Source organism: Chrysemys picta, chromosome 8, assembly GCF_011386835.1.
Source record: "Chrysemys picta bellii isolate R12L10 chromosome 8, ASM1138683v2, whole genome shotgun sequence".
Classification (NCBI taxonomy): Eukaryota; Metazoa; Chordata; order Testudines; family Emydidae; genus Chrysemys; species Chrysemys picta.
In genome coordinates, this window is record NC_088798.1 from 88,971,354 (window position 1) to 88,989,194 (window position 17,841).

A 17,841-nucleotide genomic window follows, 5' to 3' on the forward strand; every position below is an offset into this window, starting at 1 on the left:
CTGGTAATTGGATGAGCATCCCGAGCAAAATGGGACCAAAACAGAGACTTAAATTCTTGCCTTCTCCTAAGACCCAAATCCATTTTTTAACTCTGCCTTTAAACATTGGCTATGGCTTTTTGATTTCTGAATCCTTACAAATGGCTCCTCATTGCGGGTCATAGTTTGACTAATGCTGTTGCTTACAGGGATTTCCTGCAGAATTTGCCATGTACCTGAACTACTGTCGTGGCCTGCGCTTTGAAGAGGCACCTGATTACATGTATCTGAGGCAATTATTCCGTATTCTTTTCAGGTCAGTCTCAAAATGTAGCATAATGATTTAGAAATCTAATTGTGTCAGCACTCAAATGAAAAATTACTGCTTCATGAATCTTATTTAGAGCTAGGTTTGGTTTTTTTATTTTTTTTAAAACGACTCCTGGAATACGGAGACTTCTAAGTTTACTTCAAGAAATCATTTAAAATTAGAAACCGAGTGCAAACTACAACTTTAGAAAACCAGGAAATGTGGCACAACATGAAACTGGCTGTGAAGGAAGAGGATCTTTTCTATTTGATCTGTTCCGCCCTGGCGATTACCTAGATCAGTGACTTTGATCCCTCTTCATCCTCAACCCACAAAATGTCTGAAATTGTCCCACATCTCACCATCACCAGCAACTCTCGGTGGCAAGAGGATTATGGGATTTGGATCACAAGAAGAACCAATGGGAGGCTTTTGGGTGCTGTGGGGATTGGGGCTACATCTAGATCTGCTGGTGGTGTCCTGGAAGTTTATTTGAGGGGAGGGAATGGTGTTTTAAAACCCATTAATGCTTTTTACACTGTAAAGAAGCAAACAAGAACATAAGACCAACTGTTTTCTCTGTAAATTGCCTTTTAATAATGGAAGTTGTTGTTGACCCTCTGTAATCTGAGCCCTTTGGGATCTTGCAAATCATCCTACACTGAAGAGTTATGAATTTATAGCACCACAAATCTTTCCTATAATACAATATAAAGAAAGAATCCTAGAATATCAGGGTTGGAAGGGACCTCAGGAGGTCATCTAATCCAACCCCCTGTTCAGAGCAGGACCAATCCCCAACTAAATCATCCCAGCCAGGGCTTTGTCAAGCCTGACCTTAAAAGCCTCTAAGGAAGGAGATTCCACCACCTCCCTAGGTAACCCATTCCAGTGCTTCACCACCCTCCTAGTGAAAATTTTTTCCCTAATATCCAACCTAAATCTCCCCCACTGCAACTTGAGACCATTACTCCTTGTTCTGTCATCTGGCACCACTGAGAACAGACCCATGATGTTGGGTCATCATGACTTCAGTGTAGGCAGAAGGAGAAGCTGGGCTATGCAGAAGTACTTATCTGTGTGAACGAGGGAAGCAGACATTACCAAATGGCTTTCAAGCTTACTCCAAGGATTCCTTTCAATTATTAATATTTAGCATTTGTACACTGCTCTTAATAGTTTTTGTAAAGTGCTTTGAAGATTAATGTCTAGCTTCATTTCTGAACCTACTGGCTTGAAATTCACAGTAAGGTAGTCATGTGTTGCAGTAAGTGTTTCCCTGTCTTCTAGGACCCTGAACCACCAATATGACTACACATTCGACTGGACAATGTTAAAGCAGAAAGCAGCACAGCAAGCCGCCTCTTCCAGTGGGCAGGGGCAGCAGGCCCAAACCCCCACAGGCAAGCAAACTGACAAATCCAAGAGTAACATGAAAGGTTAGTAGCCAAGAACCAAGTGACGTTACAGGAAAAAAATTAAACACTAAATTGGATAATGCCAGTGATTTAAGTGTTAGATCAAGGAGGTGGTTTAAAAACACACATTTGGCTGTTTGTTTAAAAAAAAAAATAAAGAAGACGTCCTTGGAGAATTTGACTACTAACTTTAAACCAAAATGTCCTTGTTCTTCATATCATTTCTTTTGGGGATGTTGGGTCATTTTAACCACTGCATCTTTTGCTCCCGCATTAACCCCTTTTCCAAAACAAGAAACTGACTTGGTGTTGGGAATGTGATAAATGATACAATCCAAAATCCTAGACCTAACACTTTTAAGGGATAGTTCTCATTAACTAGGGCCAGTACCTGGAGACTTTGGGTTCTGCTCTGTTCCAGCTATAGGAGTGCTATGGGTTTTTCTCCGCTCTGCATCTGTTCAGCAGTGAAAATGGAAAACTGTGAATGATATGGTTTCATCAGTTGTGTTCCTCTAATGTTAATATGTCCAGCATTCAGCCTCACTTGGCCCAAAGTCCAGGGAAAGGACCAATAAGCCTGGAATGTCTTGCTCAAATTCAGGTATAATCTTGAACTGCTGTTGTACTTCAAGGTTTTATCCCAGAAAGTCACAATTTTCCATCTTTTCATTTCAAAGTGGCTGGACGTTCTTGGTTTTCAGACTTCTTGGTATAAAACATAAGTTTTTAGATGATGGTTTTGTGGGGAAATGTTGTGAAATGTTCAGATGCAATTGCTTTCCAAAACTTTTTTGAGACTAAACATGCTTCAGTTTGAACACTGTTGAATTCTGCTGGAAAAGCCCTAAGGACTACTTTGAATATGTTTTCTTGCTGCTTTTAAAACTCAGCTCTTTGAGCAAGGAAATGATTTCAATCTTACCTTCACAATGCATGTGCTGTATTAGATTATATTCCATTGATGCAGTAACAGTTACTACTATAGCAGGTCCTTGTGCCAAGCATGGCTGAAACAAAAGAGAAACCTTGGATAATCCTTGGTTAGAATTTAACCTGCAGTGAATCTAGGTGTGACAGTCAGTAAGCTAACAGGTTAAGTTTAAGACTAATAATGCAGGGAAGTGCTGTGAAAGCCACTGCACAATTCTGACTTCCGGCGTTCTCTTACTGGTAGACCAAGAGTGCTACACTTAGCAGGCGGGTAAATTGAAGGCCTACTTAACCACTGTCAAGTATTCCAGCAAGAATGGCCTGATGTAGCTGGCAGCCTACCTTTTTAATTGCATCAACCATGATGCCAACTTGAACATACTGGTTGCTTACTCTGTTACATGCTAATGCCATCTGTTGGGAAAAGGTGAAAGTTGAGCATCTTGGCTGGTTAGAACGTTATAGAACAAATATTGTGTGTGGGTGTGTATGTATATATGTGTGGGGGTGTGGGGATGGGTGTGTGTGTGTGTACATACACACACCCACACACATATACATACACATGTAAATAAACCCCCACTATTCCCCTCTCAACAAACATCTCCTTTATAATGCTCACACAGTTAACCCCAGCCAAACATTGCCGATAATCTGAAAAGTCCTGTGCTAATGAGGGGGTTCTGACATCACATCTCACTAAAGGCCTCTCCCTTTCTGCTGTGTTTCTCTTGCTGCTGCTGCTGCTTATGAATCCATTGTGTTTGCTGCAGAGAGGAAGAGCTCCCTCTCCCTTTCATGTGATCTGGAAATCTGTAAAGGTCCTGGGAGGGAGAGGGCAGCATGCCCAAAAATGTTTTGATTCGCTGGAATCTTCTGGAGCAGCAGCAGATAGAAACAGACTAGATTGGCTACTGGTTGGTTGAAATACAAGAGATACTTCATAATCTGGAGAGCATTCCAGAAGTAGACACATTAACAGTGACATAAATTATGCAGAATTGGGGAAACCCGAATCATTTGTATGGAAACTTTTTTACTAGACATGAACATGGAAAAACGGTTAAAGCTAAGTGCAAGTTCTGTTCTCCTGAATATGACATGTAGATAGAATGGAGAAACACTTTGATGAATTCTTATGATGTGTCCAGCTACTAGCAAAGATTATTGCAGTCAAACAGCAAGATAGGGAAAGTTGGTCTGCATCAAAATTTTTCTTCTGTGCACTCCAACTTTGTCTTTGGCAGCATCATGAAGTATGCTGGGATTTTCTGTTAAGACAGTGATATTAGTGAAAGTGAAGCTAATTCCACTTCATCTTCTGATAAGAATTTTGATACTCCACCTGCTTCTGCATTGAAAACTCCTTCTGGAAAGTATTCAGATGTTCATAATTTAAATTGTTTTTAAGAGGTTTTTGGATAGAATGTGCCATGATCAGAAAAAACCTAACTTGACTATATTTGGTAGAGGTATTTATGCCAGCAATATAGCATTTCATACTATCAAAAATCCTCGTATGCTAGAATTTTTTCATAAGTTGCATCCTATTTATGAAGTACCAAGTAGGATACAGTTTATAGGAAGTCTTCTGAGTGCCAAAGCAGACGATCTGAAAAAGAATAGGTGTATTTATTGTGCAAGTTCCTCACTTGTCTCTAGTATTTGATGGATGGAGTTATAGTCACGGAATGCTCCTTCAACTTCATGATAACTCCACAGTGCTTTACTCGTTTCAGTACACAACTGAGAATCACCACACAGCCCAATATATTGTTGACCAGTGTAATAATGTAATCAATGAATTGGCTCCAGGGAAGATTATTTTGGTTGTGACCAACAACATGGCTAATATGAAAGCTGCTTGGGCTTTAATAAATACGTGTCCTTTCTTTGTCGTTTGTGCTGTCCATATGAGGCAGCTTTTCATTGGTGAGATCTGACAACTTTCTCATCACATGGCAAAAGTGAAAAGCATTATCAAGTTTTTGAAAAACCAGCCATTCTTCAACGTTATTGAGTACAGGATTCAGTATCCTCCACACTGAGTAAGCATTGTCATACACAATGGGCATCTTCTATTAAATGTTTCAAAGATCTTCAAATATGCAAGAAGGTCATTCAATAAACAGCTGTTGGAAAAAGGGGTGACCAAGTGCTGCCCCCAAGTACTCCGCACTGACAGTCTCAATGTCTTGAACATAAAGCTCAAAGTTCATTTCACTGCTTGTACCGCATAGCTCAGTCCATTCAGACTATGGAAAATTATAGTTCAACATTTGTCTGATGCCAAGAATGAGTTGCTGATCGATAAATTTTCTGAGAATACTGAACACAATCCGTGTACAAAAGCTGAAGAGGAAAGATAATAGACAAAACAGTTTCATGGAAAACCAAGTGATCACTCCTGCACATAATGCTGCTGATCTTCTTGATCCACATTTCTAGAGCCAAGAACTTTGTGGTGACACATTCAATTCAGCTTGTGACCTCTTAGTAACTGTTGCAAATTTTAAAGCATATACAGATGTGCAAACAATTCTGATGGAGGTGGCAAATTATAAAGTAAGAGGTAGCCTGTTCAGTCACAAAACAATATGGTGTGCAGTCCCAGCAAGGAATCAAGAGCTTGCTCCTTAATCACGGTGGAAAGGGTTGTGTCCTCCTTGCACTCTAGCTACAGTGGCAGAAGTGATTCCCTGTACGACTGCATGTGCAGAACAAAATTTGTGAGTTTGGGGAATCCTCATCCATTCAGAAACCAGAAATAAACTGAAGCCCGTCAGTGCTGGGAAGCTCGTGACCATGTGTCACAATTTAATATTAGAGAAGAAAATGGCAGATTAAGAGCTGACTCCGTATTCGTTGGATGAAGAGGAAGGAGATACTGATGAATTTGGTGGCAGAAATAGATGAAGTAGTTGAAGCTGAAGAAAAAGATAATGAAAAGCAAGATGCTTGAAGAGTTGGCCTGCTACCTACCTAGCATAAGTGCATTTAAAAATGACTTTTCTTTTACATATGCTAGGTGTTTGTTCTGTTTAATTTTTCTTTTGTGACTGTTCAGTCTTGCATTGTTGTATGCAGTGTTGTTGCCCTGTTGGTCCCAAGATATTAGAGGGACAAAGGTGAGTGACGTAATATCTATTATTGGACCAACTTCTGTTGGTGAGAGACAAGCTTACACAGATGTTTTCTTGCATAACATTCACATTGCTAAAAAGTGAAATAACTTTCCTCTTATAATTAGGCACAAGTGTCTAAAGCTAAGCCTATTGGAGACCATAAAGTGTTACCTTTTTGTTGTTGTTACTATTCTGATAAATTAGTGCTTTAGTGGTTTTCCATATTTGACATTTTTGAATAATGTTTGACCAAGTCAATTGGCCAATTATTTTGGACTAATCAAATTCACAACCCTAACTGCAAGTTGATGCAGATTCTTAAAGCTTGATTTGCAAGTTTAATCTTCACTGAGGGAAATAATCTTTGACCGTTACTCATGTCACTTGTTTCAGTTAACAGCTGCAAAAGAACTGTTCTGTGATTCTCCTTGCTAAATGGTGAATACAAATAATTTTTTTGAAAAAAATACAAAAATAGGATTTTTAGATTTTTAAATTTTAAAAAAATCTCTTTAAAAATAAACCTGTTTAAAATGAAGTTTGAATTTACTACAAAATATGTTAAGGCTTAAGATTGCTGTAATCTCTTAAAACACTTAAATAAAAAAATACATATGCTGAATCCATGAGCCTCTTTCAAAATCTTTGAGCTAAAGGATGCTTTTCTGTGTAAAACGTTTCCCCCTGATTCTAATTTTTGAAGTGAAGCTTTATAAATGACACAATAGGTCATGTACTGTAATAGCCTGATCCTCTGGTGGACCCACAGGCTGTACTGCTTGGTGCAAGAGACTGGCAAAGTCATCATAAGTGTTGGACCAGGCCTCTTAACTTCAGGAGATATGCATCTCATCAGGATCATCCACTGAGCCCACCTGGAGGTCTCCTACTCCTGTTTTATAGCTTGGATTGCTAATTCTTTTGTTTTTCTGGGGCTGGGTAAAGGAGTTTTGTAACAAGGGAGAAGAAGCAGAAGGGTGCAGTGCTGGAGTGAAAACAGGACACTGGGAAGAAGGGATAACATTCTTCAGAGTGCAGTCTCTAGCGTAGTATTTCTCCAATGCGGCCACTGTGGCTTCATGCAGCTACCAGGGGCTTCCTTGCGGCCACCATCTCCTGGGCCATGACGGGGATGGGAAGGAGTGGCGAAGTAGCGGCCCCTCCCTGTTGCTCCTGGATGCACCGCCTTGGTATTGGTTGCAGGGCTGCCAGTAGGGCTTGGATCCTGCCCCTTTCTGGAGACACATGGGGCACAACGCTGGAGGAGCAGGCAGCCAGTGAGTTACCCACCTTCCTGGGGCAGTGGGGCTCAGGCTTTGGGCTTCAGCCCTGGGGAGGCGAGGCATAAGGCTCTGGCCTTGTTTTTGGCTCCGGCCCTGGGCTCCGGTGGTGCAGCAGCAGGCCCCAGGCTCCAGCCGCATGGCTTTGGGCTCCAGCCCCAGACCCGATCCCCTGTCCATTTCGGTATCTGGACACAGGGCTTCAGGCTCCAGCCTACAAGTATTTTAGGAAAAAAATATGAGCAGCCACCAGCAAGAATTGGTGGCCGCACTGTGAGGCCACCAGAACATTTGTCCTGAGAACCCCTGCTCTATTCATTTCAACACTGGGGAAGGGGGTGCGGGGAGAGACCTGCCATGGCTGCAGGACATACTTAAAATAAAAAATTGTACCTTTTGGTATAAAAGGAACATATGCTAAATGTAAGCAGTACAACAGAGATGTAAGTTCTGGTTGTGAGAATGAAGCATGATGCAAAATGCTCTTCAGAAGGCAGTGATTTTGAAGATGATGTGGACATATCTGAACAATCTGGATTAACTGGTTAGTAAACTTATTTTTCCATCATTCTTATGGACTACCCAATATGTCTTACTGTGTTAGCAAATGATAACTTAGTTTATTGTCACAAATTAGTGTTTTGGGTAGATTACTTACTTACCAATTTCAAAGTTTTTGTGTTTAAAATATAATTGGTATATTAATTTGTTGTGGGGATACTTATCAATTACATTTTTACTGTTGCTGCTGGACTTCTGAAATAACTTTTTTTTATTGTGCAGTATAATCAAACCTCGTAGGTGAAGATTTCCTGTTTAAAAGTAAAGTTTGATTAGGCATTTGTGAATTTTAACATTTAAAGGGGTTTTTCTTTTCACACTGTCTGGTATGTTGCTAGAAATAAGGGTTTTTAAATAGATTTGGATAATTCTCATGATTTATGTTCCTATAAAACTAGGTTCGGAATAAATTATTTAAACAGTGGTACAAACAGCTCTAGTAGGATGCGTATTTCATTTGTAATCTATCTTTTTACTTATTTATTTTTAAGCAACATTGAGTAATACTCAGTGAGTGACTTTTACCATTTTGTTTCAGGGTCCATCTTAGACAATAAGGGTTTATGAACATCCATCTGCAGTGTCTACAACTTCAGAGTCATCTGCTGGTACCACTAGATTGCTGCAACTAAATGTATGTCAGACGGTAAATTAACTGAATCAAAAAGACTTCATCCAGTAAAACCATGGATGCATTAGTAATCAGGACCAGCCAGTTCCAGCCAGACTCACTAGGTGACAAGTTTCTTGGTTCATTTATGCAACAAATTCTCCCTTTCATCCTGTTCAGAGCAAACATTTCATTGATGGGGCTCAATCATTATGATGAGGCTACACTCCACTGGCAGAGAAGACAATGCTGGAACGTTACTGGACACAGAGTGAGAGAATGAAATTGAACAGTGTGCACACAAAAAATTGATGGGAAATTCATTAATCTGAGTCTTGATGAGTGGAGCAACGTACACAATGATCCAATAATATGTGCTTGTGTGACAACAGATGATGGGGTTGTCTATCTTACAGGAACAATTGATACATCAGGAAATATCCACGCAGCAGAATACTTACCAGTAGCAGTAAAAATTATAACAATTTGAACGAAAATTCAAGTGTGTAGCATCATAGACAATGCTACACATGTAGCAAAGATGAGAAGCTATCTAGAAGAAAATAACAAAGGATCCTGAAACTTATAACTTAGGGATGCAGTGCTCATTTGTTCTTTTAGCTGAAGAGCCCCTCCAGGAATAAACGAAAACGTTGAAATTTCAAAATAATTCCCTAACAACCACTTTGCCTCAGCTTTGCTGAAGAGAGGAGGAAGATCCAAACCAATTATCACCCAATATGTCCAAGGGGATTAGTAGTTGACTCTTGAGGTATTTATTAAGAACTGACCTGTTCTGATGACTATTTGTGAAACAAATGGTTGGCAAAATAGATGGAACTATCACAGCTGAAGTAGTCAACATCAGACTGAAGAGAAATGTAGAATGCATGCTGCATATACTGAAACCTTTTTCTGTAGCCTGGGATAAACTGCAGAACGATTGCTGTTTTGCTGATGGTGTTGAAATTTAGAAAGGAACATCAAGAGACATTGAAGAAAGGAAATAATGAACAACAAAGTTACATTGCAGGCAGTAAGAAAGCGGATGGATCAATCATTTACTCCATCTCCTTTTCTTGTCGATATTGTCAACCCAAAGAACCAGGGTAGATGCCTTAACTGCTGAAGATGCTGCTATAGCATTGGCATCTAATAATCACTCATCAGTTACGCCAACCACAATAAATTTCAGGGCTGGAGGTAAACCATTCAAGCTGTACATGTTAGCTAATGATTTAAACAAAGTCACACAACTGAACTGGTGGCAGCCACTAGTTAAGCACCTGGAACCAGAGTCTTTTGAAGTGCTAAACCTGCTTTTGACAGCAGTCGCCTCTTCTGCAGGCACAGTGAATATTTGCTTCATTTGAACTAATTCAAAGTTGAGAAATCAATTGGGAGTTGAAAAAGCAGAAAAGCTTGTCGCTCTTCCAGTCTGTGAATAAAAACAAGGAGGAGAGGGGATGAAATCAAACTTTTAAAACTAGAAGGATGGCTTAAGAAATGTAGGAGAGACTCTTGTTCAAGAGGCTTAGGCGAAAAGGAACTTCAGCCTGGGCAAATTTTCAAATGTGCCGAAGTGAAAGTAACTGGAGCTGATCTGAAATCGATGTAATTCACTGCTCAACACAGTTAATCCCTCTGTTTGCTAAATCATTTAGTTGTAAATGTGAAATACGTTTTGATAAGCAGTTTTGTTGAATAAAAATGCTGTTTTATGTGTTTAAATTGCAGTTTTCATCCTAATGCAGCATGACTCAAATTGTGTGCAAAAAGTTAATTATCCAGTAAATAAGCAATATCATTCACTGTTTTCTAGCATACTGAAAATGTACAATTAATCTGAAAATACTGACTAAAATTGCTTAAATAAATGTGTGCATATTAGAGCTGTTGAGTAATCGCAATTTACTCAGAAAAATTAATCGCTATTAATTGCACTTTTAATCGCACTGTTAAACAATAAAATACCAATTGAAATAAATATTTTGGATGTTTTTGAACATTTTCATACAGTATTCTGTGTTGTAATCAAAATCAGTGTATATTTTTTATTACAAATATTTGCACTGTAAAAATGAGATTTTTCAATTCACCTCCTACAAGTACGGTGGTGCAGTCTTTGTTGTAAAAGTGCAACTTACAAATGTAGATTGTTTTTGAATGATTATGTACAAAAAAAAGTAAAACTTCAGCGCCTACAAGTCCTACTTCTTGTTCAGCCAACTGCTAAGACAAACAAGTTTGTTTACATTTAGGGGAGATAATGCTGCCCTCTTCTTATTTAGTGTAACCAGAAAGCGAGAACAGGCATTTGCACGGCACTTTTGTAGCCGGCATTGCAAGGTATTTACGTGCCAGATATGCTAAACAATTGTATGCCCCTTCATGCTTTGGCTACCATTCCAGAGGACATGCTTCCATCTGATGACGCTTGTTTTAAAAAATATATATTAATTAAATTTGTGACAGTTCTCTCCCAAGGAGTTCAATGTCCCCTGCTCTGTTTTACCAGCATTCTGCCATATATTTCATGTTATAGCAGTCTCGGATGATGACCCAGCACGTGTTGTTCATTTTAAGAACACTTTCACGACAGATTTCACAAAACAAGATACCAATGTGAGACTTCTAAAATAGCTACAGCTCTTGACCCAAGGTTTAAGAATCTGAAGTGCCTTCCAAAATCTGAGAGGGGCAAGGTATGGAGCATGCTTTCAGAAGTCTTAAAAGAGCAACATTCTGATGCAGAAATTACAGAACCTGAACCACCAAAAAAAAAAGAAAATCAACTGCTGGTGGCATCTGACTCAGATAATGAAAATGAACATGTCGGTCCGCACTGCTTTGGATTGTTATTGAGCAGGACCCGTCATCAGCATGGACACCTCCTCTGGAATGGTGGGTGAAGCATGAAGGGACGTACGAATCTTTAGCGCATCTGGCACGTAAATATTTTTGCGACACCGGCTACAACAGTGCCATGAGAACACCTGTTCTCACTTTCAGATGACTTAATAAGAAGCGGGCAGCATTATCTCCTGCAAATGTTAACAAACTTGTTTGTCTGAGCGATTGGCTGAACAAGAAGTAGGACTGAGTGAACTTGCAGGCTTTAAAAGTTATGTTTGAATGCAGTGTTTTTTGTACATAATTCTACATTTGTAAGTTCAGTTTTCATGATTGCAGTACGGTACTTGTATTAGGTGAATTGAAAAATACTATTTTGTTTTTTTTACCGTGCAAATACTTGAAATCAAAAATAAATATAAGCACTGTACACTTTATATTCTGTGTTGTAATTGAAATCAATATATTAAAAAATGTAGAAAACACCCAAAAATATTTAAATAAATGGTATTCTATTATTGTTTAACAGTGCGATTTAATCACGATTAGTTTGTTTAATCGCTTGACAGCCCTAGTATATATTAAGTGTACCCGCTTGGGTAGCAAAAAGATGTACCAAATCTAGTGTAAAGACTCTATTTAGTTGTAAATAGCATGTTTTAATGGTTATGTAAACAAGAGAATGCACCTTTCTTTAGAAAATAACTGAAGTACAAATGGAAAAGTTGATTAAAATGATTTAAATTGAGGTTTTCCTCTTGATGACTTAAATTGCCGTGATTTAAATCAGTCCGCCACCCTGTTTGCTAAATTATTAGATGTGCTTAGAAATGGGGTCTGTGAAAGTAGACTCTCCAGTGCTAACCAGATGTAACAAAATTCTTTTCCCCAGAGGAGTTAAATAGTCTGTCTTCTGGTACTTTAGTATTCTAACATGTAAAGTGTCAGAGACAGAACTGCAGAGGCTGGCTAGTACAGGTAGTTACTGCAGAGACCGTAAGTACAAATACTCAAGCTTCCTTTTGAAATGAGACTGGAAAATTCAGGTTGCTAGTAATGATCTTGAATGTACTTTGTCAGGTGAGCATGGAAGCATAGCAAACCTGGCCCTTTAAACAAAGAAGGCTTTAGTGTATAGGAAGCTCCAGTATCCTAGCCACAAAGCTTTCATTGCGGTTTTGGGTCTGGTCTAGACAGCTGTCCTTTTGAAAGTAACATAGGATAATGCTGTGCCACCCAGTAACGAAAACTCTCCAGGTTTTAGTTAAGTGAGCACGTACCCTTTTTCTCCATTCCTGTCTAAAAATTGGGGGTGGGGTGGAGGAAGGGACATAAACCGCATCTAGAATAGGAAAATGAGGTGCTTCATAAATGTTGTTTAACACGTGAAATTTTTAACCACTTTGTGCCTAGTGTAGACCTAGAAGGGGTCAAAAAATTTGTTAGCTAGTGATGGTCAGTCCTAGGGCTATAAAGTAAAACTGTAGTCAGCTAACTGGTGGATAGGGAAAAGTAGTTAAGAGGGAAGCCAGGAAACCACCTCATCTGAAGGCTACTTGTACTGCTCTATGGAAAGAAAGGTAGTATACCACAGGGTCTCAACAAACTGTTGGGACATGCTTTTGCGGGAAGACATTATCCCAACTCTGCCTCTTCATCCTAGGACTGGACAGCTACCAGAACCAAGAAGTGGCTCTTCGTGTGGTGGCAGCAGCTATTCTGTATTCTTTTCTCCTTCTCACTCCCTCCCCAGTAGTTCCTCTAGCGCTTCTTGTATGTTCAGGATTGCTAGAGGAAAACATTAAGGGGGTTCATGGATTCCACAGCATGAGACCTGTCTCTTGTGCCCTCTGTGGTGGGGATGCTCCCATCTCCTTCCTTGCTTTGTTAATCCCACAGTCCTCCATCAGTAATACAAAGGAGAGGCAGCATGAGGGCTGGTTACTTACAGTACCAGGACACTGTATCCTGGATAAGTGCTGCTGTGTTCTTTTGTCAGAGCATTGCATTGACTCTGGGCTGAGGCAAAAGTTGAAAGCAAGAATTAGCTGAAAAACAGCTTTTAAATTTGAAAGCTTCTCTTGTCAATGAAAATATTAAACTGTGGTAGAATGTCTGATGTTAAAGCCTAAGAAGGCAAAGAAATGGCAACAGTATTTTCCCTTGGTGTTTAATGTTTGTAGTACTTGTATCCAAAACACTGCATGCTGTTCATCGATCATGGCAGTACCCAAGACCTCACTGAGCAAATTCTGATATTAGGCAAAAGTGGCAATGTAAAAATGAGCTTTTGTTTTTTCATATTTTCCCAGATTCAAATAAAATTTGTTTTATTGAGATGTTTTCTAGCTTCTAACACCAGAAACGTGAATTTGAGCAGATTTTTGTGCATCTTAGATCGTCCCCAGTAATCTGCAATTTGATCTTGATGGGTTCTTTTTTCATGACACAGAAGATCCCAGCTCATCATGCCATAGCCGTATGGACTCTGTAGCGCTGATCACTGTAAACTGGCTGCTTTTTTTTCCAGAGATGGGACTCAGATCTACTGAATGTGTTGTTTTTAGATGATTGCTTTCTTTACCATAAACTCTCAAACTAGTGAATCTAGTTCTGGTCCCATAGTTCCTAAATGGGAGCATATAGCAAGATTTCCAAACTTACACTCTTTGACGCCTCTCCTCACTCATTTCAAAAGACATGTACTATTGGTTGTTCTTTATGCAGCTTGACAACTGGAAACAAAGCGCTATTGTCACAAGACTAGCCAATTCGGTGGTCCACAGGCCATAGTTTCGCCACTGATGTAGAATATCCTACCTTGCTTAACGGTAATACAGAACACAGGAGATTCACGTGGTTGTTGCATTTTTCCTTTAGTTTCATCCACTATCTCCCATAAGTCATTTCTTTAGATCATGCCATTCGTGTTATCTTGTACATTGAGTATCTGTGATGGAGAGTTGATAAAAGCTCTAAAGATGATTGATTTCTTGAGCATAAGAATTTCCAAAATGCAGTGACTCTATAACAATGATAGGTGTGTAGTAATAGAGACATCTGAACAAATGATATGGTAAAATGACACTAGTGTTGGACAGTCTCATGACCAGACTGCTAGGGGTCCATGTACATACCAGATTGTGGTTGCCAGTCTAATCAGCATGACATGCCAAAGTACAGCCCCAGTATCTGTGTAACCAATGCTGAGACTGTAGGAAGCGTTGGTCAACTTGGCTAAGACTATTGCAACAGAAGGATACAGTCACACAGGAAAAATGCAGACTGCACCACAGTAGTTTTTTCCTGTAGCTTTTGATGGGGGTGCTTAAAAGAAGGTGGTGTAATTGCTGAGCAATTTAAATGCTTTTCAAATTAGGTGCAATGCACTCTTGACTATTTTACCAGCCTATCAGAATGTGAATAGTCTGAAGCCGCGTAATGATTTGGGACGAAACATGTCAGATGGGCCTTTATCTTTCAACTAAAAACATACAGCTGCAGTCATTTGGATAAGGCATATTAAAGATGAGTTGCAAAGAAGAAAAGAATCTTGGACTCTAATCCTTTTTGGCTTCTTTATTTCAAGTTCAGTTTTCTTTACAGATCGTAAAGTATTTTTTGCTTGTTTCCATTAGAAATCTAAGTGCTGTGTATTCTGGAAGGCTCTCTGACTACAGCACTAGTGAAATGGTGATGTCACAAGAGCTAAAAGCTGAGCAGTTAAAGGAAAGGGATTTTTTTAATCACTGGTCTTAAAATTATTTTTAAAAATCTGTTTAATGATTGACTCTGGTTAAAGGAAATCTGTTAAAGTTTCGGCATTTTAGTCCCTTCAGTAAGTCATTAGCGTTCAAACTTCCCTCAAAAATGCCTGACTTTAAAAAAAAGTTCAAAAAACAAAAATAAACAACCTTTCAGGCCTTTATCGCTCATGAAATAGCAATGGCCACAAGTCCAATTTTAAAATACTTATTGGTCACCTTTAAAGGTTTTGGGGTACCAAAATGACACCTCGTGGGGGTGATTTGATTGAAGGTTTCTTGTGTAGTAAATCTAGTGGCTGCATCTGTTTGAGAACAGAATTAACTGCTCTCAAATAAATTTGAGGGGGAAGAGGGAGAAGGTCTATCAGATGGCCAGAGACATTCATTCATAAACAAAAATGCACCTTGATTTGTGAACATCTCACTACAACACTTCAATCTATAGTGTTCCTTAGAGTCTGGGGCCTGCCTACAATTCTTCTTAAACTTGAGCATTCCTAGTAGCACCATTAAAAGTAGACAACTACAAAGGGCATAAATGAAGCCCTGAGGGGAAAGTAATTGGTGCCCAGACGAAGCAATGGCTCCCACACAACACAGCACAATATGCCTTTTTAAAATATGAAGCAAAACACCTGATTCATAGTTGCTTCATAGTGGAGTGAAAAGGCATTTTAAAGTATTTTTGCACCGTTCCAAAATGGTTCTAATCAGGCTGGCCCCAAAGAAAAGGATAAAATCTGTTTCCGGCCACTTGATGCTCCTCAGAAAGGGAGTACATATGTACTGCCATCAGGTGACCTGTGGTGACATTCTGTAAAATACACACACAGGACATTACAGACAAGTAGAAAACAACTCTGAAATTATACCCTGCTTCCTAGTGGCAAGAACACATCTTGTTCTTAAATTATATGGCTGGCTGCCAAACTGAATGCCCATTTGAAGGACTTTGCATTTTGTTAGTGCATATGTGTACTGTTGCTATACATTTATAACTGTGGTGTTGATTCAGAACAGTGATCAGTCAAACCATGTTTAGCTTTAGAAAAGGAAAGCAGGGACCATACCATTCTAAAATGGAACAACATTTTCCCTGTAAATGACCATAACTATTTGTGTTTAACCCTGCCATCCCAGAGGCTATTCCTTTTCTTTTCAAATATCAGTAAGTTGCCTTTGTTTATCTTACAGGTTTCTGAGCATGAAGAGAGGAACAAATGAAGCAGAGCAGATCGGAGCAGGACTTGACACTCCCCAAATCCTAGAAATTTTAGTTCATACGTACACTTGCCAGTGGTTGTGGGCAGCCATTTACTTGGTGTAAGAACTTAATTTCAGTATAAACTGGCTCTGGGCAGCGCTGGTGATGCTGCACTTTGAGTTGTAGCAGCAGCTGTAATTGTGAATTACTGAGATAGTGAAACATGGTGTCCGGTTTTCTATTGCATTTTTTCAAGTGGAAAAGTTAACTAAATAGTTGACACAAAATGGTGGAGAAAATTGTGCATATGCCAATTTTTGTTACCTTTTTACTTTGAACTACACTGCTTATGAGATCTCCTTGTTTTGGAAGAATGCCATGAACAGTCTTCAGCAACAGTTGTGATCATTGTAAATGCTCACAATTGTGCACTCTTTCTGGTTATTCCTCCCTGGGTTTTGAAAGTTGTACACTTAAAACATTCTTAAAATTGTTGGCTTCTATGTGCAACATACCAAGCCAGCTGACATGGTAGTAACCAAAGATTCCAGTTTTTAAGCGTATGAAAGACTCTGCCTGCTTACCTGTGCTAGAAATAACAGCATCTAAAGTGAAGACTTAAGAGAAACTTAGCGACTACTAGATAATCTTTAGGACTCTGCATTAACTCTATAATGTTCTTGGTATAAAAGGAAAAACCGCATATTTGTCACAGAAATTTAGTTAACATCTTACAACTGAACCTGTATGTAAGTTGCTTAGATAAATGTAATCACTGTAAACATCTATATGATCTGGGATTTTGTTTTTATTTTGAAATGGGAGCTTTTTTGTTTACAAGTTCATTAAAAACTAAAAACTTTCTGTAAGGAAATGAGAATTTTTTTTTAAATTTGCCTTGTTAATTCAGTCTAAAGAAAACACCACTCCAGTTTTTTTAAACAGACAATTTCAAGGCCATTTGTTAAGCAAAAAGTCATATTTCTTTCTAAATCATTTTAGATTTAGTATTGTAATTCTTCCTCACTTTTGTTTTTAAATTTTTGTATTTTTTTTTCCTTGAGGGGGAAGGGCAGTCTTGCATTTTTTATAACCTGCTGCATTGATACCCAGCCCTCTATAACAAGAGATTGGCATCTTTTGAAGACCCCCAGTATTGACAGCCCACAAGCGTTGCCGTTGTCTTGCATTGGCTGGACTGACTTGTGATTATTAGTTTTGAAAATTTAGAATGGAAGTGTTTGGAGGGTTTTAAACCAAGGCATTTTCTTTCAAGTTCTTGTGAAGTGGATATGATCAAATTAACTCTTGTTCTTGGACAGCCTCACATCGTGCAGTGTTCACATTGGTTACTGCGCTGGGCTTTCCTCCTCACTCTTACTTTAGCCCAGCTGAAAGAAAAGTACTTTTATTGCTGGTAATTCTTTAACAGTGTAATTTATTCCTTTATAGCATGTCAGAATAAATTAAAAAAATCTGAAAATGCTGCCAGATGCCTATTGTGTAAATGGTGTTTTGTACGTTAGCCTTTTTAGACTGTTTCCATACATGTAGCAAAGTTTTTGGCCAAGAGGCATATTTTTCTTGTTGGAAAAGATCTTTAATTTGAAAAATTCTTATTATTCCAAGTCTGCAATATGTCCTGTGCACTCTTACTAAAGAGACTGAGTTCACAATTATAACAGACTACAGCTGTTCCAAAAAGTGGGCAATCTAATGGGGGGTGGCAGGCGGAGGGGCTCGTATTCTAGTTTTCCTGATAAGATGTTAAATTCATATCTGCAGAAACCTTTGTCTTGTG

At 39.0% G+C, this 17,841-nt stretch overlaps 1 protein-coding gene across 13 annotated transcripts in view; it reads left to right on the plus strand.

The window, feature by feature from the left end:
- CSNK1A1 (casein kinase 1 alpha 1) overlaps window positions 1-17,527 on the plus strand; it is a 52,114-nt gene extending 34,587 nt beyond the window's left edge. For 3 of the 13 annotated variants that reach the window (XM_008179559.4, XM_065554928.1, XM_065554932.1), the window contains 3 exons: window positions 189-295; window positions 1,580-1,692; window positions 16,031-17,527. In XM_008179559.4, the coding sequence (XP_008177781.1) occupies window positions 189-295; window positions 1,580-1,692; window positions 16,031-16,038 (228 nt within the window). In that variant the 3' untranslated portion in view covers window positions 16,039-17,527. Of the gene's footprint in view, window positions 1-188; window positions 296-1,579; window positions 1,734-8,144; window positions 11,818-16,030 lie in introns of those variants that run through there. The other 10 variants (XM_008179557.4, XM_065554930.1, XM_065554924.1 and 7 more) reach the window with 4 other exon arrangements.
- The last annotated feature ends 314 nt before the right edge of the window (window positions 17,528-17,841 follow it).